A 26514-nucleotide genomic window follows, 5' to 3' on the forward strand; every position below is an offset into this window, starting at 1 on the left:
GTAGAAATGAAGGGATTTGATTCATATTTGGTCTGAAGCATCCTTGGGTGAAGGGGAACCAATTTTGTATAAACGGTGGGTCTGGCCCCCCAGGGGCCTTAGGGGCGGGGCCCAATAGGGGAAATATAGCAAATTCTTTAAAATCCTTCTTCTTCTGTAGAAATGAAGGGATTTGATTCATATTTGGTCTGAAGCCTCCTTGGGTGAAGGGGAACCAATTTTGTATAAACGGTGGGTCTGGCCCCCCAGGGGCCTTAGGGGCGGGGCCCAATAGGGGAAATATAGCAAATTCTTTAAAATCCTTCTTCTTCTGTAGAAATGAAGGGATTTGATTCATATTTGGTCTGAAGCCTCTTTGGGTGAAGGGGAACCAATTTTGTATAAACGGTGGGTCTGGCCCCCCAGGGGTCTTAGGGGCGGGGCCCAATAGGGAAATATAGCAAATTCTTCAAAATCCTTCTTCTTCTGTAGAAATGAAGGGATTTGATTCATATTTGGTCTGAAGCCTCCTTGGGTGAAGGGGAACCAATTTTGTATAAACAGTGGGTCTGGCCCCCCAGGGGCCTTAGGGGCGGGGCCCGATAGGAGAAATATAGCAAATTCTTTAAAATCCTTCTTCTTCTGTAGAAATGAAGGGATTTGATTCATATTTGGTTTGAAGCATCCTTGGGTGAAGGGGAACCAATTTTGTATAAACGGATGGTCTGGCCCCCAGGGGCCTGGGGGGTGGGGCCCAATAGGGGAATATTGCATATTGTTTAAAATCCTTCTTCTTCTGCAGGAATAAAGGGATTTGATCCATATTTGGTCTGAAACATCCTTGGGTGAAGGGGAACCAATTTTGTATAAACGGTGGGTCTGGCCCCCCAGGGGCCTGGGGGGTGGGGCCCAATAGGGGAATATTGCATATTCTTTAAAATCCTTCTTCTTCTGCAGGAATAAAAGGATTTGATCCATGTTTGGTCTGAAGCATCCTTGGGTGAAGGGGAACCAATTTTGTATAAACGGTGGGTCTAGCCTCCCAGGGACCTGGGGGGGTGGGGCCCAATAGGGGAATATAGCATATTTTTTAAAATCCTTTTTCTTCTGCAGGAATAAAGGGATTTGATCCATGTTTGGTCTGAAGCATCCTTGGGTGAAGGGGAACCAATTTTGTATCAACGGTGGGTCTGGCCTCCGAGGGGCCTGGGGGGTGGGGCCCAATAGGGGAATATAGCATATTCTTTAAAATCCTTCTTCTTCTGCAGGAATAAAGGGATTTGATCCATGTTTGGTCTGAAGCATCCTTGGGTGAAGGGGAACCAATTTTGTATAAACGGTGGGTCGGCCTCCCAGGGGCCTTAGGGGTGGGGCCCAATAGGGGAAATATAGCAAATTCTTTGAAATCCTTCTTCTTCCGTAGGAATAAAGGGATTTGATCCGTATTTGGTCTGAAACATCCTTTGGTGAAGGGAAACCAATTTTGTATAAACGGTTGGTCTGGCCCCTAGGGGCCTTAGGGGTGGGGCCCAATAGGGGAAATAGGGTTAATCCTTTAAATCGCTACTAGTCATAAAGTTATAAATGAATTTGAACCAAATTTGGTCAGTAACATTCTTGGGAGAAGGGGAACAGAGTTTGTATACATTTTTACTCTGAACCCCCAGGGGCCTAAGGGGCGGAGCCAAATAGGGGAAATAGATATTAGTCTTTAAATCGCTACTAGTCATAAATTTTTTAATGGATTTTAACTAGATTTGGTCAGGAACATCCTTGGGGGAAGGTGAACAGAGTTTGTATTAATTTTTACTCTTAACTCCCAGGGGCCTGAGGGGCCGGGCCAAATAGGGGAAATAGGGTTAATCTTTTAAATCACTGCTAGTCATAAAGTTATGAATGAATTAGAACCAAATTTGGTCAGAAACATCCTTGGGAGAAGGGGAACAGAGCTTGTATACATTTGTACTCTGAACCCCCAGGGGCCTGAGGGGCGGAGCCAAATATGGGAAATGGAGATTAGTCTTTAAATCGCTACTGGTCATAAAATTTTTCATGGATTTTAATTAGATTTGGTCAGGAACATCCTTGGGGGAAGGGGAACCGAGTTTGTATGAATTTTTACTCTGAACCCTCAGGGGCCTGAGGGGCGGGGCCAAATAGGGGAAATAGGGTTAATCCTTTAAATCGCTACTAGTCATAAAGTTATGAATGAATTTGAACCAAATTTGATCAGGAACATCATTGGGAGAAGGGGAACAGAGTTTGTATAAATTTTTACTCTGAATCCCCAGGGGCCTGAGGGGCGGGGCCAAATAGAGGAAATAGGGTTAATCATTTAAATCGCTACTAGTCATAAAGTTATGGATGAATTTGAACAGGAACATCCTTTGGAGAAGGGGGAACAGAGTTTGTATAAATTTTTACTCTGAACCCCCAGGGGCCTGAGGGGCGGGGCCAAATAGGGGAATAGAGATTAGTCTTTAAATTGCTACAAGTCATAAAGTTATGAATGAATTAGAACTATATTTGGTCAGGAACATCCTTGGGGGGAGGGGAACAGAGTTTGTATAAATTTTACTCTGAACACCCAGGGGCCTGAGGGGCGGAGTCTAAGAGGCCCAAGGGTCTTTCCCCACCCTAAGGAACTTAGTTTCTTCAAACACAATTAGGTTGTAAAAATAATCCATAGGGTCTTTCAGTCCCTTAGAGAGTATGTGTATGAATAAATTGAACATGAACATTATTTTGACATTTGGTCAAATCCAACCAGGTGAGCGATACAGGCCCCATGGGCCTCTTGTTTCCCTTAGTAAGACCCATTGCCCATTTCCATCTGGGCCAAAAAAAAGTGATAAATGGGTACTTATAAAAGTTGATATAACTTTATTTGGAAATATTTCAAAATTAATTAAGTTTACAGGAATTCTTTTGAAACTTTGTGCAATGTGATCAGTACTAAGGTAGTTGCGTTTATTTTTCATTTCAATTAATTTACCAAGGAGTTACCTCCCTTTAGTGATTTCTTTATATTAATTTTTACATGTGAGTAGGGGATATAAAATATCAGCCATTGGTCTAGAAACTATATAATGTACTCTGTTATGAAGATATACTGAAGTTTCTAAATCAAGTGCTTCCTTTTTAATTAAGCATTGATGTCATTTTTCTTTAGCGGATTCATACAGTTTGCAAACAAAATTTGTTTCATACCCCGATGAAACTAAAAAAAATTGACATCAACGCTTATAATTAATTTTTGAAAATGATTTTCTAATTTAAAACATGTTTTATGTACAATTTTACTGGTTTTAAATGGGATTCTTTTTCTCAAATCAATACGCAACGTCAATTGTCGTATTGTGACGTCACATTTTTACGCGCCATTCTCGGAATTTCTTTCATAGAAGAATGAAAAGAATTTTTCGACCAATCACATTTGAGTATTTACCATGAAAACAAAGAAAAATTAATTATTATACAATATTGTGAGGTTATGTTATATACTTTCTTAAACTGTTGGAAACTTTATTGTAAAAATGGGGGGTGGGGGGGGGGGGGGGAAAAAAAGTATTGGATGATACAATTCTCGTTTTAATAGTGATTAATGTAGTATAGTATTCTCCACCAAATGTTCACACTGTTACATAGACCTAATTATCAGACATTAATATGATAACGGTAATTAGTATCATACATTACACACTACATGCTACATGTTCACCAACAGGACCGATCCCGAGTCTATATATATCTCTCAGGACATGAGTGACCATTTAGTGTTAAGAGGTTTGTGTGTATTGGTGTGATAGTCGTACTGAGTATAGTGACCTTGGTCTAAGCTAACCTTACAGACATACATGCACACAACCTGTTAGTAATGAGGCCTAGATTAACATTCTCTGTGTTAATTATGCCCAATTATTGTTCTGTGGATGTCAGAAAACACTTGACCTTATTTTCAGTGTTTTGATAAATGTTGTTGTCACATTCACATCTAATCATGCTGGATGTTTGGTAAATAGAGTACTTCAGATAAATGCACTGAAAATACAGAAATGGAAAAGGGTTTGAGAAGTAGGGTATCTGGAATATATGGTACTAGGGAAGGATATGGAGAATATAGATCTGTAGAAAGGGATCTTGGAATAGGGGTGAGGAATAGGGTACAAGCAATATAAATACAAGAGTTCTTGGAATAGAAAGCAAATGTACAGGGTACATGTAGTTTGGAAAAGAATACACAGAAACACTGGTTCATCTAAATCAATTAAGTTCTTTATGTAATTAAACTTCATATATTAGATATAGGAAGTTTTAGCAGCCAAATTCTGTCTTGTAAATTATGAAATATAATATTTACCTGTGTATAGTATTGTAGTATAAACATGGTCCATACTTATTAGACTTAATACTTATCTGTGTGGTGAATATAATCACTAGTATGTAAGTGTATTACATCATTTAGTAGATATATGTATAATGGAACTGTGTACATGTGTATATAAACATAGATGATTAACAATTTCTGACATTCAATATGGCTGCCCACTTCTATTATATCATAATTATATGTCGTGCATGAAAGAATTTTCTTTGTGGTCTTCAAAGAAATACTGTCCAAGTCAGAACTCAAATGTCTTTAAGATGAATCTTTTTCAAAGTATTTACTTGTTTTCTAACATATTTTAATGCAATTTATATAGATATGAAGTGTATTGTCACTTCAAATTAGTTGAGAGATTTTGCTTGTTTTCTTATGAATACAAAGTTTTGAAGTACAATGTATACGTAAAGTTGTATATCAAATTACTGCTGAGACTTAATTCCATAATTATAATCAACGATTCATTATCATACAAACACTCAAGTAAGATCTTGTATATATAGATGTAATTTTACTAATATGGAAACTATAGTCATTGATGGAATATATACTACCCAAGCAGTATTTTTTGCATGTTCCATGTCCTAAATGTAACATATTGATTGGTAATGAACCTCTATATAAGGACCACCTGTCTATGAAGGCCACATGTTTTGGAACTATATACGTTTGGGATCTATGTAATTAACACCTGTCTATAAAGGCCACATGTTTTGGATCTATATAAGGACCACCTGTTTATAAAGGCCTCAGGTTTTGGATCTATATAATGGCCATCTGTCTAAAAAGGCCACATGTTTAGGATCTATATAATGACCACCTGTCTATAAAGGCCACATGTTTTGGATTTATATAATGACCACCTGTCAATAAAGGCCACATGTTTTGGATCTTTATAATGGCCACCTGTCTATAAAGACCATATTTTTTATCAATATAATGACCACCTGTTTATGTAGGCCACATGTTTTGGATCTATATAAGGACCACCTGTTTATAAAGACCTCAGGTTTTTGGGGTCCAGTATAGTGCTTTTCATTGTATTGGTTATGGACCTCTATATAATGACAACCTGTTAATAAAGACCATATGTTTTGGATCGATATAATGGCCATCTGTCTATAAAGGACACATGTTTTGGATCTATATAAGGACCACCTGTCTATAAAGGCCACATGTTTTTGATCTCTATAATGGCCATCTGTCTATAAAGGGCATATGTTTTGGATCTATATAAGGACCACCTGTCTATACAGGCCACATGTATTTAAGTCCTAGTGTAGTGTAATACTATCTATTGTTTTGTTTTATGAACCTATATATAAAAAATATAATGATCACCTGTCTATATAGGCCAATGTTTTGGGTCCTAATTTAAAACACTTGTATTATAAACATTGTACTGCTTATGGACCTTTATATAATGGTTACCTGCCTATAAAGACCACTGTTCCATGCTCCATTGAGTGGCCTTTTGGGTTTGAGAGTATACAAGTGTACAGTTTCCTTATCTATAATATAAGACGAAGCATGGGTTGCTAGTATATAATCTGTAATGATAATCGCGGTAATATAAAATGATTGTAACAGAGATGCTTTGTTATAGTCTAGGAGTATGAGAGGCACTGCCACATCACAATACATTGGGGTATGTACTGGTTTTTTGCATGAAAATATATTTCCAGAATTTATATCAATTCATGCATGACTGTATACTGAGATGTTCTTGAAATGTTATGTGCTTGCAAATTTATCTGTTTATTTTAGATCTCTTGACTATAGTTATGCTGACCATAAAGAGTTTCTCTGTTGACCGATAGTGATTATGGAAGTAATTGATGTTGTATGGCCAGTCAATTTCAAGGAGTAGGGTTATAAATTGTGTTGACATAAATGACCTTGACCCAGTGACCTAGTCTTAAGGTCACAGATCTATGTTTGTCAACATCATCCAATAACAGGGAAAGCAATACAGACCTATTATGCCTCTTGTTTTCAAGTGTTAGGCCATATTACTTCACTGTTAGTAGCATCAAAGGTCACAGAGAGGGTCTGTGTTACAAGCACTTGGTAACTTAATATAGATAATAAAGAGACCAAGAATCACTTTAATATCTCTCCGAAAGAATCAATAGAAACATTTGACCTCAATGCTAACTTGAGTTTGTGCCTAAAACTTAATTGAAACTTCTTTGAAGGTCATAGGAATAAAATGAGTTAAAAGGAGGTGGTGCATAGGAGGGCTAAATCGGCCCACGGCGATTTTTATCCCGGAAACATATTTTTGTCAAAAGCATAATATCCCCGATTATGTGGGAGGAATTAATTTCCATTCCTCAATGTATATATTCTTTTTTTGGTGATTTCATTATTTCCCCATCAAACTGCGTAAGAAGCTAATGTTTTGACCACTAATTATTATAGAACACATTTTTATTTCCTATTTGTGGAACAAATTCACCCCATTTGTTTAAGGTTTAATTTTGTATATGAATCATCACGCTCTGTGACACTAACATTAAATTTCAGCCTAATTTGATGTCTTCTTTGTGAAAATCATTGTTTTTAACTTTTCATTTAAAGTCTAATACCACAAAGTTATTAATGGAGTACTATCAAAAATTCCAGTTAGAAATAATCTATGGCTATTCATAAACATTTAATGAAACAAATTTATTTTGTGAATTACTGGATATGCCAAGATTTTATTATGTTAAATGCATACACCCCAAATTTTGGACAACATATCAAAGTACCGAAAGTACTGAAAAATAGAGGCAAATGCTACAAAAGGTACATCAAAACGTTCGATTAAACATTATTTTACTGCTTTACTGCTTGTGTCAGACAGGGTGCTCCTTTTTAACCCTTGGTTTTTTAATACAATTTACTTCATGACCTTTCTTTGTATGCAAAAATCTTTTGTTATCCAGTAATTTTTGATGATTTTTTTGGTTGTGTATTAAGATTAATATGCAAACATGTTTTTTAAAAGCAAAATTTGATAGTACTCCAACGATTATTACATTTTATCTACTTAACAAATAAAAGAAAATTTGAAGAAGGTAAATTTTTTACTGATAATTTTGTTAAAAAAGCTGTAATTACACTTTCTATTATACAAATTCATACTAAGCACACATGTTTTTTATAAAATATAACATCACATGAGAATATCAATGCAATATGAAATTTATCAAGTACTTTTTTACGAGAAACATATTGAATTTAATAGGGAGGGTACACATTTTTTACAGAAATCATGTTAGGTGGCGCTGCGTATACAGCATTTGCCAATTTTCGTTTTAGTGTCTAAAATGACATGTATTTGGTAAAAGTCTATCATAATATCATGCATAAAATAAGATTCGGCCGTGGGCCGCCATGCACCACCTCCTTTTCAATATAGATGTATAAGATGTAGATGTTTCAATCATTTTGACCTTGATCAACTTTGAAAGTCACATCAGTAATATATGTTTGCAAACAGAGGATACAGGAAGTATGAATCACGATCGCTAGTGTAAATACTGTCTTCCTTATTCGAAACCCTGTATGTTACTAGACTCGTTTTGTATGATTGCTCTGTACTTGACAATGCATGATCAATATTAACGATCACGTTCCTTGTCCAGAACCCTGTACTATACAAATGTATGATCGCTAGACAGTATGTAACCTACATACATGTACACCATATATATAATATACCTTGTTTAAGAACCCTGTACTATATAGACAAATGTATGATCATTAGACAGTATGTAACCTACATACATGTATATACCTTGTATAGAACCCTGTACTAGACAAATGTATGATCGACAGACAGAATGTCACCTTTGTCCAGAATCCTGTACTAGTCAAATGTATGATCGTTAGACAGTATGTAACCTAGCTACATGTACACTGTGCATATACCTTGTTTAGAACCCTGTACTATAGACAAATGTAAGATCATTACACAGTATGTCACCTACTGTGTCCAGAACCCTATTCTAGACAAATGTATGATTGCAAGACAAAATGTCGCCTACCTTGTCCAGAACCTTGTACTACACAAATTTTATGATCGCCAGACAGAATGTCACCTACATATACTTAGTCCAGAACCCTGTACTAGACAAATGTATGATCGTTACAGAACTCTGTACTAGACAAATGTATGATCGTTAGACAGTATTTCCCCCTATCTTGTTCAGAATCCTGTACTAGACAAATGTACAATCGCCAGACAAAATGTCACCTACCTTGTCCAGAACCTTGTACTACACAAATTTTATGATCGCCAGACAGAATGTCACCTACATGTACTTAGTTTGTTAGACAGTATTTCCCCCTATCTTGTTCTGAACCCTGTACTAGACAAATGTATGATCGTTAAACAATACGTCACCTTCCTTGTTCAGAACCCTGTACTACACAAATGTTACGATCGCCAGACAGAATGTCACCTACATGTACTTAGTTCAGAACCCTGTACTAGACAAATGTATGATCGTTAGACAATACGTCACCTTCCTTGTTTGTTAGACAGTATTTCCCCCTATCTTGTTCTGAACCCTATACTAGACAAATGTATGATCGTTAGACAATACGTCACCTTCCTTGTTCAGAACCCTGTACTACACAAATGTTACGATCGCCAGACAGAATGTCACCTACATGTAATTATAGTCTAGAATCCTGTACTAGACATATTTATGGTTGCTGGACAGTAAGTCACCTATACCTTGTCAAGAGCACTAATCCTACTGTACTAGACCAATGTATGATCCCTACAAAGTATGCCACCCTTGTTCAGAAGCCTTCTTGTTCAAAGATCAAGGATTGCCATGAGGCCGAATTGAAAACTATAAAATGCTTTTTGTTAAACTCATCAGTGATCTAAATCCTTTGTATCAGACTGTAATAATGTGTATACATGTTTTGACTGATAGCTCAGGAGTTCAGGGTGGAAGTGCTTTACATTGCTTTTCAGGTCTGAAGTTAAAGGTCAAAGGTCATGTCAGTTTTACTATGAATATCATTTGGTAGCTGGTAGTCATTGTCATGTGGTCTGGCCATGACCATTAGCCTATCGTTTATTTCATGTTTGTATTTGTGAGAGAGCTTGGCATTTTAATCAGGAATCTTGTATTTGAGCATGTGCCCTGCATTTGACATCCTTGGTGCATATATGGTTTGTTGCTGTGAACGTCCTTGATTTCAATGGTTAGAGGTAAATACACATTCTGCCTTGTATTAGCATCCATTTTAAGATTGCTGCCCAAGATTAAGGGCCTTAACATTTGATCATTTGTAAATGATATTTACATTGGCACTTAACTGTAAGTGTACATTTTTTAGTGAAAGTCGTATTTTAGCACTTTTTGCAATTGAAGCATTGTGCAAAATTATGATTGCAGACATGCTATTTCTATAGCAAAAATGTGGGTGCATCGGATCATCATTACACTAATATATGATAAAGTTTGGTTATGAGCTGAAAGTTGAATGCTCCAAAATTAGTATGTTTTCTGTAGTATTTTGACTTGTTCATGTTACTAGATCTTGGATTGGTAGTGTATGTCACTGAATTTTATATGAAATACAAGAAAAAAAACCTTTTCAGTGAACTGCAAAATGAATCTAACTTATACAGAGTGACGGGTTAGAAATTTCTGCCTGTTAATGAAGTATGTGTTTTTTTCCAGTCTAAAGGGGGGAAGTCAGCTAATTGCTGCTAATGAAAACTTTATCCTGGAAAAAAATTATTGTTATCTTTTCATGTTGGTTTGAAGTCCACTGATGGCAATGTACCCTGTTGAAATTTCCTTTGATATGTAGTGTGTGGTTAGATATGAGACAATTTTTATCTATCTTTTTCCTTAACAATAAATCGACTTTGCTCATATTTAGGTTTCCCTAAGTTCCTAAATGTGTATGCTTGATTTTGTGATGTACCAGAGAAACGACATGGCTGCCATTTGGTGGCCACCTTGGATTTTGATACTTGAAGTTTGATATTGCTGATTCTCAAAATGAAATGATATCCTCTTCTGTCTTTTTTACCTTCCAGACCATGAAAGGTTCAAGGATGATCTCAAAGAAAACATTAAAAGTGATGACTTTTTGTGTTCTGGAGAAGTTCTCTTGATTGCTGTTTTCACCTACATGATAGCTTAATGTTGGACATGTGATTGCTAAATGTTGGACATGTGTTGCTAAATGTCGGACACATGATTGCTAAATGTTGGACACATGATTGCTAATTATGTCGGACACATGATTGCTAAATGTTGGACACATGATACCTAAATGATGGATAGAGGCCTCCTCTCCTCTGCTGTCTATATCTACATTATTACAACCCTACATTTTTGCAATTTCTTTGTGACAGCAGCTTCAGGATAGAGTAGACATCCCGAAGTCGGCCCCGGTGAGTGTACGTGTGGAGACCGTGGGATCCGTTCCGGAGGGCTGGACTCTGGAAACCTGTCAGGGGGTGCATTACTACATCAACAAACGAACACAGGAAAAGGTAAACACTGGAATGCAGCATAAAAATTAATATCAACCTAACAGAGCTACCTAAGTATAACACAAATGTACATTGATAAATAATTTTTATTTTGAAGGTAAACTAATCTATGAAATATTTAGTACATTTATCTACCAGATTTTGCCCCAGTTTCATCAATAACTTTAAATTTCCCATGTATATGTTTTTTAACTGAGATTTTTTCCAGAAATCCAAATAATCTCTCCTATGGAAAATTTTATGGTAAGGAGTTTTCTTAAGATGTTAAAGAACATTGATGAAACCTGAGACAAATTATACATATTGATTTATCAATGTCCAGACTACATTTCAAAATACTGGCAACAAGTTATTGGTCACAGAGTTTAGTGTTAGCTCTTTGAGGCGGCACATTTTTACTGAAACAGTTAATGTATAGGATAATGTTGGCAGGATTCTTAAAATGTATTTTACAAGATAATTTAAATCATTTAATATATAACAGCTTTGACTCAAAATTTAACTCGTACCTGTTAACTAATGCCACTTGTAGCCATTACTTTTACCTGCAATAGGGTCAGGAGTAAGGGGGATGTCTGTGATGACCTGGGATAGGGTGGGAATAGTCAGTACCTGTAATAGGGTCAGGAGTAAGGGGGATGTCTTTGATGACCTGGGGTAGGGTGGGAATAGTCAGTACCTATAATCCTATAATAGGGTCAGGAGTAAAGGGGATGTCTTTGATGGCCTGGGATAGTGGGGGATAGTGAGTACCTGTAATAGGGTCAGGAGTAAAGGGGATGTTTTTGATGACCTGGGGTAGGGTGGGAATAGTCAGTACCTGTAATAGGGTCAGGAGTAAAGGCGGGAGGGGGTGTCTTTGATGACCTGGGGTAGGGTGGGAATAGTCAGTACCTGTAATAGGGTCAGGAGTAAGGTGGATGTCTTTGATGACCTGGGGTAGGGTGGGAATAGTCAGTACCTGTAATAGGGTCAGGAGTAAAGGCGGGGGGGGGGGGGGGGGGGGGGGGGGGGGGGGTGGGGGGTGGGGTGGGGGGGGGGGTGGGTGTCTTTGATGACCTGGGGTAGGGTGGGAATAGTCAGCACCCGTAATAGGGTCAGGAGTAAGGGGTATGTGTTTGATGGCCTGGGATAGTGGGGGGGATAGTCAGTACCTGTAATAAGGCTGGGGATGTTAGGGGGATACCTATATGATAAGGGTTGGGATAGTGGGGGATAGTCAGTACCTGTAATAAGGCTGGGGATGTTAGGGGGATACCTATATGATAAGGGTTGGGATAGTGGGGGGGAATAGTCAGTACCTGTAATAAGGCTGGGGATGTTAGGGGGATACCTATATGATAAGGGTTGGGATAGTGGGGGGGGATAGTCAGTACCTGTAATAAGGCTGGGGATGTTAGGGGGATACCTATATGATAAGGGTTGGGATAGTGGGGGGGAATAGTCAGTACCTGTAATAAGGCTGGGGATGTTAGGGGGATACCTATATGATAAGGGTTGGGATAGTGGGGGGGAATAGTCAGTACCTGTAATAAGGCTGGAGATGTTAGGGGGATACCTATATGATAAGGGTTGGGATAGTGGGGGGGGGGGGGGGGGGGGGGATAGTCAGTACCTGTAATAAGGCTGGGGATGTTAGGGGGATACCTATATGATAAGGGTTGGGATAGTGGGGGGGGGAATAGTCAGTACCTGTAATAAGGCTGGGGATGTTAGGGGGATACCTATATGATAAGGGTTGGGATAGTGGGGGGGGAATAGTCAGTACCTGTAATAAGGCTGGGGATGTTAGGGGGATACCTATATGATAAGGGTTGGGATAGTGGGGGGGGATAGTCAGTACCTGTAATAAGGCTGGGGATGTTAGGGGGATACCTATATGATAAGGGTTGGGATAGTGGGGGGGAATAGTCAGTACCTGTAATAAGGCTGGGGATGTTAGGGGGATACCTATATGATAAGGGTTGGGATAGTGGTGGGAATAGTCAGTACCTGTAATAAGGCTGGGGATGTTAGGGGGATACCTATATGATTAGGGTTGGGATAGTGGGGGATAGTCAGTACCTGTAATAAGGCTGGGGATGTTAGGGGGATAACTATATGATAAGGGTTGGGATAGTGGGGGGGAATAGTCAGTACCTGTAATAAGGCTGGGGATGTTAGGGGGATACCTATATGATAAGGGTTGGGGATAGTGGGGGATAGTCAGTACCTGTAATAAGGCTGGGGATGTTAGGGGGATACCTATATGATAAGGGTTGGGATAGTGGGGGGGGGGGGGGGGGGGGATAGTCAGTACCTGTAATAAGGCTGGAGATGTTAGGGGGATACCTATATGATAAGGGTTGGGATAGTGGGGGGGGGGGGGGGGGGGGGGGATAGTCAGTACCTGTAATAAGGCTGGGGATGTTAGGGGGATAACTATATGATAAGGGTTGGGATAGTGGGGGGGGAATAGTCAGTACCTGTAATAAGGCTGGGGATGTTAGGGGGATACCTATATGATAAGGGTTGGGATAGTGGGGGATAGTCAGTACCTGTAATAAGGCTGGGGATGTTAGGGGGATACCTATATGATAAGGGTTGGGATAGTGGGGGGGGGGGGGGGGGGGGATAGTCAGTACCTGTAATAAGGCTGGGGATGTTAGGGGGATACCTATATGATATAAGGGTTGGGATAGTGGGGGGGGGGGGAATAGTCAGTACCTGTAATAAGGCTGGGGATGTTAGGTCACAGGGGTGTACCTATATTAATTCTTTCATCTGTGAAATGTAGGGTGGGCTAAATTAGGATATGACCCTATTTCATGTAAGAAGTGATATTCTGACTTAATTACAATAGCTTCCGAACTCCTGAATGGAGTGAACGCTTTTATGCTTTTTTACAACAGTTAATGATGAAATTCTCCTTGCTAATGCTAATTATATAATGTTGCTTCATTCGAAATCTCTGAAATTGAAAAAACTCAAGTGCTAGGAGACTTGCATCCCATGTATGGGAAATTTGCTTGTTTTAGTGGGGTACCCACACAGATGAGAGCGGAAAGCCTTACTACTACAAACTAGACAGTGATGAAACAGCATGGGAATTACCAGAGGTATGTAGGTCAAGGTCACGTGTTTCCATAGCAATAGTACAATTTGGTAGCTTGAATTTAAGTTCTTATATTTAATTTTCTAATAAGTGAAATACTTTGTCTATAACTTTTTGTTTTGTATGATTCTATGTGTTTTTTTAGACCCTATGTACTCTTTCCTTGTTTATTCAACTTTATTGTCTTTTTAATCCCTTTGTTTTATTCTGTAATTTTCTCATGTAATCTTAGATGAATGTTATTAATTTTTCTCTTTTAATATTACTCTTTAGTTAATTAATATAATTACTTAAAAATTACTCTAAAATTAATGTATGTTAAAAGATATCTAAGAAAAAAAACTTTGCATGAAATATTAAAAAGAAATTATCATAAACCTATGGTAGTATTTAGTAGACTTAACGTGTAAGAAATATTAACTGATTTAGAATTAAAAAATGCTACTTATATTAATCTAATTATAATGATAATACCAGAAAATTAAAGTGTTCTTTGTTTTAAATGCTACATTGATTAAAAATTGGTTTGGAAATTATATCTTAGAATGGAAAATTATAATTTGGCTTGTTGAATGCGTAATGGCTAGCTCGTATGATACTGTGTGATATTTGTGTGTAATACTACTGTGTGTTATTTCTGTGTGCCGTGAAATCAAGAAAACTTTCCTTCCGCCTTGAATGTGTTTTGCTAAATGAGTTAATTTTGCTACATCAGAATGGTTGACCTCTCATTTGCATGGAAAGCCAGTACTCTACAAAATCTTTAGAGCTCCACGCTGGATGTTTGTATATCTAATAGATAACGAGGTCATTACCTATGTCTGGATGTGTAATGATCACACAGAATGCTTAAAAACAAAAAAACAACAAGAAAAATCCAGTTAATCGTAAATATGAACATGATCTTCACCCAAGTAAATATGGCACCCTGATTGTTTGTACTTTATTTTCTTCAGTCATTTGAGTGGAGTGCATTCAACAGACGTGCTGCATTTAAACATCAATCAACTAAATCGGTCAGAATAATGCACAACAACTCCCATAAGTGAAATTTGTTATACAAAGTTGCTCTGGTCAAAAATTGTATTACCGTATTTGATTTAAACGAACCCCAACCCTTCTTATCCCTGTATAATTACCAAGATATATTTACCTTGCACATGCATGACAGAGTTGTTGCAGTTACTAATGCAGTTATTTTATTATTTATTTATTTTTTTTTTAGACTTTTAGTATCATAATGTTCTACAATAATACCTCTTTGACACTGGCTGTTACGAGGAAGTTAAAATGCATAAGAAATTATATATTTACACCTGTATTCAAATTTTCCCAAATTGTTAAATGCTGAGGACAATTATTAGATAAAATACAGTATTTATAAAATTTGGATTATCAATGATCATCCTGATTTATTTTCTACACCGAAAAAAAGAAAATTTAAAGAAAAAATGTGGTTTAAACATAATTTTTGGAATTCCACTGCAAAATTGAACAAGGCCTCAGCGACTTTGTTAAATGAAGTTCCATGTATCTTGTATACAATATATAATATGCACATGTATCAAATATAAGGAAATTTTAAAACTGAATGTTAAATGATATTTGAATAAAACTTTATAATACAAGTAATGCATGTAGCACTTGGTTACTGGATATAAGTTAATCAACACAGACTAAGAAAATATAAATAACATCATTTATGTATATATATAACAATATTTAAATGAAATAAAAGTCAGTTATCAAATATATCCATTAACTAAGACTTAATAGTAAGGCTAGACCTACTACATAGAACATTGTATATAACAACACAATAAACTTAAGAATTTTTACATATAATTTGAGTAAGGATGGAAACTGTTTGAGAAAATTGTATGAGTACAACTCTATACACTATTACAAATTGATGGAAATTGATGTTTATTCATTATGAAATATTTTAATTACATATAATTTGAGTAAGGATGAAAACTTTTTGATAAAATATTGTACAAGTACAACTCTATACACTGTTACAAATAAATGGAAATGATGTTGAATTTTTTGAAATATTTCAATTTAAAAAATCTTCAATGCTGTAAAAATCTAAGTTTAAAAAATGCACAAAACAAACGCCTGTCAGTAGGTGGAAGTAGACAGTAGAAACTGATTCGTCTGTCCTGTAACCTTAGGTGATATTCAATCTTATTAAAATTAGACTTAAAATTAGACTTGTAATTTCCGGTCCTCTACGATACCGATATACACTGTATTGTAGTGTATCGTAGAGGGGCGGAAATTACAAGTCTAATTTAATTAGATTGCGGTGATATTCACCATAGATAATTTAATTCTTCTTCACATCATATTTTACCACACCTGGTTTATCCAGATATATTTATTTTCCCTTTTTTTTCTTTGTTTACCTCTTTTCTCACTTTTCTGTCCATTCTTCCACCCATTTTCTATCTTTCTTGTTTTTTTCCTCCATGCATATACTATGCACATGTCTTCACTTGTTAGAGTTTTTTTTGTTATTCAGGTATTAATACTGTTTTATAATTTAAAAATTTATTTATAGGACATTTAAGATAATCATGATTATTTTGAGGCACTCTTTTATTGGAATTCCATGGTAGCCCAAGTAATTGTGTAATTCTGTTGAAATGAAGGTGTTTTTGTTCAACATAGATATCCTTATTTGCTGTTTTTGTGTGGTATACATTTATGAAAAAAAAAAAAATTTAATGTAAATAAATTTTACAATATGTGAACAATGAGTCAAGGATCAGATTGGATTTTAATGTTGTCACTGTCTAGACAATTATCAGTATTGAAAACTATTTCCAATATTTGCTGTGAGAAGAAAATGTTAATTGTAAAATGATATGAATAATTAAAAATTATATTTATTATGTGATCCTTACATAGTAACCTGTTGAAATTTTATAGTATATGTCCACACCTGAAGTTCCGATTCATTTGAAGGTTTTGTTGTTAACCCCAAACGGAGACCCTGCCAGTTCTGCGACCAATCTTCCGCGATCCAGATCTCCTCAGCGCGGGGCTTCTCAAATCCCACGCTCCGTTAAGACACAGTCTATGTTTTTGGAATCGCACCTCAACTTCGGGAGCTTTCAGGGCCAGCTCCCTGGGGGGCTTATGTCCAAGTCTTCTACGCTTCCAGTGAACCCATCCTCGGGACTGGTGCCCGAGGGTGGGCATCTACCCAAGTCTCAGACCCTGCCCTATAACCTTCAGGGACTAACACCAGGTGGCCCTGTGAGTTGAATATTGCATGCCGTAAATCAATCCACTTTAGAATGGATTTTTAAATTTACAATCATTTAATTTTTTTTTTTTTTTTAATTATTTTTTGTGTGCAAATCAAGAGCGTGAACCTGAAATTGAAATCTAGGCAATATTTATCCTTTATTGCTTACAACAGGAATTACCTCCCTTATATTTTGGTTCATTCCTTAGAAAGAAGCTTAACGCTGCTTGTAATAAATCACCAGCAAAAAAACGAAAAAGAAAAAAAAAAAAAAAAAAATACGAAAAAAAGTCTTTTAGATGTATTAATATGATTATGTTGTAATATATGTACGTTAATTAAAGCGATAAGGGAAATGAATCTTGCCATGGCAGAAAAACTTATGTCAGAAGACTGAAGTTGGACACCTTATACAATTAAGTGAAGGGAAGGATGTATGATGGTTGTAATATTAAATGTTAAGTGGTACAACATGGAAATATTCATGTTTACACATACAGCATTGTGTGTATATTTTTGTACACTGATTGTATTGCACTCAAAATGAGGAAAAAAATACAAAACAGAAACTGTGACTTATGACAGTAAATTACGTATGTGTTACAAACCGAGTTATATATACTCTCTTTTGTTTCCAAACTGTAACACCTGCCAGGCCAGCATGATTCTATAAACAGATCCACTAACATGTCGTATAATTCCTAAATTAAAAACAAAAAAACAAAAAAAACTTGACCCTGTCTTAATTTACACACATCATTCATATATATATTTGTATATATATGCTACTATCTGACTTTAGTTTCTATTGTAATCCTACCAATATAAGATATACAAATCCATTGTAATCACAAATATCATTTATCCCAAACTTTCAGATATTAATTTCCTCATTGAAAAAAGCGGAGGGGAACTACTTGAAATGTTTCATTCTCTCCTTAAGAGCCCTTCTAGTGTGTACACATTGTAGATATCCCGATAAATCTACAATGTTTATCAGCCCAACCATCATTAGATGGTCGTCTAGCTGTCCTTCCATTCTCCACCCTTAAACAATTCGTGGTAGTGCTATTTCTCAGAAAACACTAGAGAGCTCTTTGTCTCTTTTAACATGTGTGTTTCTCCATGATCTTTCTCAGATTATATATGTAGATTTACATCACATTAGTCACCCAAGACATAGAATGATGTCATCCAGTGATTCAGTTTCCCTATAGTGGCTATTTATTATGTACTTTTTGGGACTGATCAGAACCAAGATGGCTGACAGGCAGCCATGTTGGATTTTGAAAGATAAAGTTTGTTAACACTTTCTCAGAGACCTCATGTTGTATAATTACAATATTATTATGACAATGGAATGTGTTTTGATAGCTTCAGAAAATTACAAAGAAAAATTTTTTTTTTTTTACCGACACCTACCCCATGTCATCCACAAGAACATATTCATGAGAAATGCATGTGGTTTATGAGTACTGTACATGATACGCATGTCGTTAGGAAAGACAAAGGTCTGGCTTTGTCTGTATGTTAAAAAGGTTAATAGTGGTAAGCTGGTGCATGGGCTTGAACTTCAGAAAAATTACGGGACTAGAAATACAATATTTTCCAATGAAACTGAAATTTAAAAATGTATGGGAAGACACATATCTCTATAAGACAGTGATTTTGAATACAAATGTTAATTAGACAGTGATTTTAAAATAGTAATATCCGAAACTTTGTCACATTTAAATCCACCTTCAGTATTTACGGAGCAGTGTATATAAGTTATTATGACATACATCACTTATTATTAGAATTAGAAACACAAAATATAAGTAATGATTGATATTCAAAAAAAAAATAGATAAGACGGAGGAAATTTATGTTCATGTACAATGTATATAATTTGTGAGAATTAAGACATTTGTATGTTTCACTAAAAATAATTAATTTGTTGTCAAATTGAAAGAAATGATGAAAAATTTTCTTGAAATTCAAAATGTACATGCTTAAGGCATTGGCATTTCTTTCAATGAAGAGAAATAATATATTGATGAAATATCTAAAATTTAATTGTTCATTGAGATACAATGTATTTAATTGTTCATTGATACAATGCATTAAATTGATGGTTGATATCCAATGTATAGAATTTTATGCACAATATTAATCACAAGCTTATACTTATAGCTATGATTGACCTATAGCTTACTAATGCTATATGCTCTTGCCATTCTTCCTCAAAACTATAATCTGCTTTCTGAGAAATATATTCATTGACAGATCTAGCCTTGTATAGAAACAGTAGTCGTACAGATCTGATATTAGACTGAGTAGATTCTGGTTTTATTATGTATTGTTGGATTTATGGGGACAATTAAGGAAGATACTGGTTTCTTATACACTTATATGTATTGAAATGTTTTGAAAAATTTAATTTGGGATCAAGGTTATTGCCTATCAATGAATCATAATTTTTTTTAAATCTGGTTTTCTTTTTATGAAATATCTGGTTAATTTGATTAAAAAATAAATGTATCTTAATTTTCTATATAATGAAGATAAAATGAATTCATGTACATGTACAGTAATTTTGTATAAAATCGTTTACTTCATTTTGAAAGGAAATTGACAAGAAACAGTTTCATCCTGGGACGTCTAATCAAGGGGTAAGACAGATCATGTTATTTTCATATCACATAAGAAACAAATCCCCACCCCCAATTTCCCACCCCGTAACCCCTAACCCCTAACCCCTAACCCAAAATTCCAAAATCCCCACCCTTACCCGAAACCCTGATGCCTGCCTCAATATTTTTTTCGGGATTGAATTAATTTTTAAATGTGGCTTTTAAAACTTGTATAAGAAAGTAAGAATTTCTTAGACTTGAAAGGATAGATACAATCTTACTCTTAAGTTATTCTTTCTGTATAGACACATTTAACTTTTATCAAATATGAATTTCTACCAAAAAATATTCTATCAGGCAGTTCATTAGAAATGAAAGTCTTTCTTGAAATATGAGAATAAGTTTCTTTCAGTTTAAATTCATGATCTTAATTGCAAAAAGTATTCAGCAAACCATGAAATAACAAAGCAGGGAATTCAGTTAAAACAATATTTTTGAAAAGAGTTGAATATTTTTTCTCTAGACTGTTCTTATTTACAAATATCTTTTTGGGTAACTTGTAATCTGTCATCAATTTGGAATGTTTTTTTATACACAAATGTAGGTTATTCTGTAGACATAAATGTGTCAGGACTTTCAAGTTAAGTCTTCCTTATATTTGCTTCCTTATCCTATATCTTAACATGCATTTAAATTCAGAGTTATCTCCCTTAGAAGATTTCTCTAATAAGATTTGTCCTTCTTACTACAGCAGGAAAAGATATGTGGAATGCTCAAGAAGCGGATAATTGTGGAGCTAGGAAAACAGGTCAAGTAAGTATATTTTAATGTGATATGTTACAAGAAAAAGTTTACAATATTAATATTTTAGATTGAATGATTGTTGTATCAAAGGGAAAATGTCTTCCCATACTTTCCAGGTATAAAGTTATCATCTTCGCAAGAAATGTCCTGATCTATGGGAAAAAACAGTTCATTATTTTCAGATTAAAAATGATGTTAACACCTAAAAACAGGCTGTTTCCCCCTAAATTAAAAGTGTGTTATTTTTATAAAAATGAAGAAAAATCACTAATACCTTTCCGGTGTTAAACTAAATATTACCATATTTTCTCGCATTTTCCAGGAAAAGCTTTAGTCCCTCGTTTGTGAAACTGTTGGGAACCAACCTGGTGTTTTATAAGAACAGACAGGCAGCCACACAGCAGGGTTCCAAACATGGCAAGCCCGAATTTATTGAACCTCTACAGGGCGCACATGTGGACAAGTATCCAAATAAACGCCATAGTAATGTCCTAGTGGTGAGTTACAACGACAAATATATCCCAATAAATGCCATACCAGTGTCCTAGTGGTGAGTTACAATGACAAATATATCCTAATAAACCATACCAGTGACCTAGTAATGAGTCACAACGACAAATATATCCTAATAAATGCCATACCAATGTCCTAGTGGTGAGCTACAACGACAAATATATCCTAATAAATGCCATACCAATGTCCTAGTGGTGAGTTACAACGACAAATATATCCTAATAAATGCCATACCAGTGTCCTAGTAATGAGTCACAACGACAAATATATCCTAATAAATGCCATACCAATGTCCTAGTGGTGAGCTACAACGACAAATATATCCTAATAAATGCCATACCAATGTCCTAGTGGTGAGTCAGTGACAAATATATCCTAATAAATGCCATACCAGTGACCTAGTGGTGAGCTACAATGACGAAAATATCCCAACAAATGCCATACCAATGTCCTAGTGGTGAATTTATATTCCAATAAATGCCAAAAACATCCCAATATATGCCAAAAATATCCCAATAAATGCCATAGAAATGGCCTAGTGGTGATTCACAGTGACCAGTATATGCCACGACTATGAGCCTTGACAATTTAATACATTGAGTATGTTGCCGTTCTGTAACATTTAATGTTTGGTGTACTTTCAGCTGACATCATGTAATAAGAATCAGTACCAGCTGCAGTTGGAGGACGAAATTGACATGCAGAGATGGTTGTCTACTCTAGAACTCACAATCAAAGAACTGGTACTATCCTCACCTCTCTGCCATTCCACATCTCTTTAACATTTCTATCTTTGTTTAAAATGGCAGTAATTCCCCTGTTTCTAATGATATTAATTGAGATTTTGTATTAGAACTGCGGTTTCTAAAAATCCTTTTGGTGGTAGAGGTGACTCTGTAGGGAGGATCTACCTGATGTGTATTGATTTAACTTTGTTAAATTTTTAATATCCATACAAAGTTAGGAGGGGGGATATTTAATATCCATACAAAGTTAGGAGGGGGATATTTAATATCCATACAAAGTTAGGAGGGGGGATATTTGATATCCATACAAAGTTAGGAGGGGGGATATTTAATATCCATACAAAGTTAGGAGGGGGATATTTAATATCCATACAAAGTTAGGAGGGGGGATATTTGATATCCATACAAAGTTAGGAGGGGGGATATTTAATATCCATACAAAGTTAGGAGGGGGGATATTTAATCCATACAAGTAGGATATTTAATATCCATACAAAGTTAGGAGGGGGATATTTAATATTCATACAAAGTTAGGAGGGGGGATATTTGAGTTTTTAATATCCATACAAAGTTAGGAGGGGGGATATTTAATATCCATACAAAGTTGGGAGGGGGGATATTTAATATCCATACAAAGTTAGGAGGGGGGATATTTAATATCCATACAAAGTTGGGAGGGGGGATATTTAATATCCATACAAAGTTGGGAGGGGGGATATTTAATATCCATACAAAGTTAGGAGGGGGGATATTTAATATCCATACAAAGTTGGGAGGGGGATATTTGAGTTTTTGAACTCATCAACAAATCAGTGCATTATGTAATACAATAGAGGCATGGCATACAGTGCTGGAAACAGTAAAAACATTTGAATTTTCCAAGACTGATAAGCTTTCATCAGGTAACTTACTGAAATATGTGAGAAGGAAATGTAGTCGAATGTCAAGGTCGCCTTAATCCATTCCATTAAAAACGTTTCTAGATTTCAAGTCTATAATCTTTCTACTGATGATCTGGACTATTAACCTGATTAATACTTGTGGGGTAAAGAAGAAACTGAAGTTCATATCGTAGATACTTGACACAATCTATTAACCGATGAGTTAAGACTGAAGTATTATGATTGACAGGGTCCATGCATGGTTGACCAGCAGCTGCTGCTGCAGGTTCCCACTGGTTCAGACAGTTTGAAGAAAACTCCATCAATAAAGCAGAAAAGTAGGTTGATTTCTTTTCATATCCATATTTATCTGATAAATTCCATATTCATCTGATAAATTCCATATTTATCTGATAATTCCATATTTATCTGATAAATAAATGAGATATTACGCCAATGGGTATTATCACTCACTACATAGAATGCTGAGGTTATAATAAAAAAACACACAAATTACTCCCCTCACACATTACAGAACTAATTCAAATTGTTCACAGAAAACTGAACTCACTCAAATTGTTCACAGATAAGTGAACTCACTCAAATTGTTTACTGAACTCAGTGTATGAAAGTATATTTGAAAATTCCTTAGACAATTGGTCTACAGAAAATTGAAATCCCATAGCCCAAGTCATTTTTCCATAGACACATTTTGTAAACACATATTGTTTAAAGTAGCATAGTTGTGTCACACTAACGCTTGCATCGGCCAGTTCATACTCGCACAAATGTTTGAAGCCAATAATGCACTGTTCTCGGTAAAAAAACAACACCTTGATTGTAAGCTCTGATTTCATATGATGGCTTGTCAGAAAACGTAGGAATGTTGTTTACATGAATCATAATGTATGTGATCAGGACTCAAACTTTTCATAGCCAACCAGGCCAACACATAGAAATTTTACATAGACCGGCCAGGTTTTCTATAGCATCGGGCCATCGGACCACTTTTACTTTCGAACACTGTGAACTCACTCAAATTATTCACAGATAACTGAACTCGCTCTTAATTTGTTCAAAGATTACTGAACTCTCTCAAATTGTTCACAGATTAATAAACTCTCTCAAATTGTTCACAGATAGCTGAACTCGCTCAAATTGTTCACAGATAACTGAACTCTCTCAAATTGTTCACAGATATCTGAACTCATTCAAATTGTTCACAGAAAACTGAACTCACTCAAATTGTTCACAGATAAGTGAACTCACTCAAATTGTTCACTGTTTACTGAAATCACTCAAATTAGTATATGATAAAAGAAAAATCATTTAATGTAATGTTTAATGTAAATGTTGCTATCTAATCAGGTCGGAAACCATCGGAGAAAGAAGAAACAGATGAGGAAAAGTCCAAATTCAAAACATTGTTTGAGAGATGGATGAAAGACCCACAAAGACCTACCAAGAAACAGCTTGAGGACAAAGGCATAATAGATTGTAAGTTAAGGGGGTATAGTACCTAGATTGAAAGTTAAGGGGGTATAGTACCTAGATTGTAAGTTAAGGGGGTATAGTACCTAGATTGTAAGTTAAGGGGGTATAGTACCTAGATTGTAAGTTAAGGGGGTATAGTACATAGATAGTAAGTTAAAGTGAATACTGGGTAGGTCCTTTGTGTATTGAAGCATATGGCTATCACATCAGATGTCGATAAAACAATCTTTTACTGTTGTGTGATGCTTAATATTAAATGAAGTTTATCATATGGAACTGAGTACGGAAACTCTTTTACCCAATTTTTCCTTTGAAATACGGCAAAATCACCAGGCAGAATCATGGGGAAATGACCTGTTGATCGGCACCTGTGTCACACATGTGCAAGTAATCACACAGCCAAAACATCATTTTTTCGTTGTGTACAAATATTTTACGTATTTCTTACTTATTTTGATGATAAACGTTACTCAATTAGACATATTTTATCGTTTTTAATAGCTTTATTGTGTTTAACACCTCCACAATCTCGCAGAAAACGAAAGTAAATTTGAGGCCGCCATTTTGTAGCTATGTAAACAGCCCGGCATAAACCGGCGGAATTCTTTGAAATAGACAATCTTAACGAATGAATATGCTTCTGGTACGTAAAATAATTCATCAATACAATATTTACATTGCTTATTATTTCTTAAAAACATCATTTCCGTTGCTTATTATTTCTTAAAAACATCATTTCCGTGTCAATTCCTTCATATGACTATGCTAAACCAGCAAGTAATATCAACATCTTTCGCGATGTTTTCCGACGATTTGAGTCGTCACAAAGGATGGAAGGCACGTTAATTGCAACGTGTGTAGTCGTCATGAAGGATACAAGAGCACGTTTTTGTGACGTGTGTAGTCGTCGTGAGTACGGAAAGAGTTAAGGCAGTATAGTACATAGATTGTAAGTTAAGGGGTATAGTACTTAGATTGTAAGTTAAGGGGGTATAGTACATAGATTGTAAGTTAAGGGGGTATAGTACCTAGATTGTAAGTTAAGGCAGTATATATTACCTAGATTATAAGTTAAGGGGTATAGTACTTAGATTGTAAGTTAAGGCAGTATAGTACCTAGATTGTAAGTTAAGGGGGTATAGTACTTAGATTGTAAGTTAAGGGGGTATAGTACATAGATTGTAAGTTAAGGGGGTATAGTACCTAGATTGTAAGTTAAGGGGGAATAGTACCTAGATTGTAAGTTAAGGCAGTATAGTACCTAGATTGTAAGTTAAGGGGGTATAGTACATAGGTTAAGGGGGTATAGTACTTAGATTGTAAGTTAAGGGGGTATAGTACCTAGATTGTAAGTTAAGGGGGAATAGTACCTAGATTGTAAGTTAAGGCAGTATATATTACCTAGATTGTAAGTTAAGGGGGTATAGTACTTAGATTGTAAGTTAAGGGGGTATAGTACATAGATTGTAAGTTAAGGGGGAATAGTACCTAGATTGTAAGTTAAGGCAGTATATATTACCTAGATTGTAAGTTAAGGGGGTATAGTACATAGATTGTAAGTTAAGGGGGTATAGTACCTAGATTGTAAGTTAAGGGGGAATAGTACCTAGATTGTAAGTTAAGGGGGTATAGTACCTAGATTGTAAGTTAAGGCAGTGTAGTACCTAGATTGTAAGTTAAGGGGGTATAGTACCTAGATTGTAAGTTAAGGGGGTATAGTACCTAGATTGTAAGTTAAGGGGGTATAGTACCTAGATTGTAAGTTAAGGGGGTATAGTACCTAGATTGTAAGTTAAGGGGGTATAGTACCTAGATTGTAAGTTAAGGGGTATAGTACATAGGTTGTAAGTTAAGGGGGTATAGTACGTAGAGTGTAAGTTAAGGCAGTATAATACCTAGATTATAAGTTAAGGGGGTATAGTACCTAGATTGTAAGTTAAGGGGTATAGTACATAGGTTGTAAGTTAAGGGGGTATAGTACCTGGATTGTAAGTTAAGGGGGTATAGTACCTAGATTGTAAGTTAAGGGGGTATAGTACCTAGATTGTAAGTTAAGGGGTATAGTACATAGGTTGTAAGTTAAGGGGGTATAGTACGTAGAGTGTAAGTTAAGGCAGTATAATACCTAGATTATAAGTTAAGGGGGTATAGTACCTAGATTGTAAGTTAAGGGGTATAGTACATAGGTTGTAAGTTAAGGGGGTATAGTACGTAGAGTGTAA

The 26514-nt window shown here is 35.8% G+C and overlaps 1 protein-coding gene across 2 annotated transcripts in view; it reads left to right on the forward strand.

Annotated features, from left to right (window-relative positions):
• The window catches only part of LOC117343762 (rho GTPase-activating protein 12-like), a 59521-nt gene that overhangs the window by 9530 nt on the left and 23477 nt on the right, over positions 1–26514 (forward strand). Inside the window, exons 3-13 of one of the 2 annotated variants that reach the window (XM_033906249.1) lie at positions 5970–6011; positions 10746–10886; positions 13904–13984; positions 14937–14996; positions 16954–17247; positions 19849–19893; positions 20606–20667; positions 20981–21155; positions 21816–21914; positions 23049–23136; positions 24167–24295. In XM_033906249.1, the coding sequence (XP_033762140.1) occupies positions 5970–6011; positions 10746–10886; positions 13904–13984; positions 14937–14996; positions 16954–17247; positions 19849–19893; positions 20606–20667; positions 20981–21155; positions 21816–21914; positions 23049–23136; positions 24167–24295 (1216 nt within the window). The remainder of the gene's footprint in view (positions 1–5969; positions 6012–10745; positions 10887–13903; positions 13985–14936; positions 14997–16953; positions 17248–19848; positions 19894–20605; positions 20668–20980; positions 21156–21815; positions 21915–23048; positions 23137–24166; positions 24296–26514) is intronic. The other variant, XM_033906250.1, reaches the window with a different exon arrangement.

Source organism: Pecten maximus, chromosome 15, assembly GCF_902652985.1.
Source record: "Pecten maximus chromosome 15, xPecMax1.1, whole genome shotgun sequence".
Classification (NCBI taxonomy): Eukaryota; Metazoa; Mollusca; class Bivalvia; order Pectinida; family Pectinidae; genus Pecten; species Pecten maximus.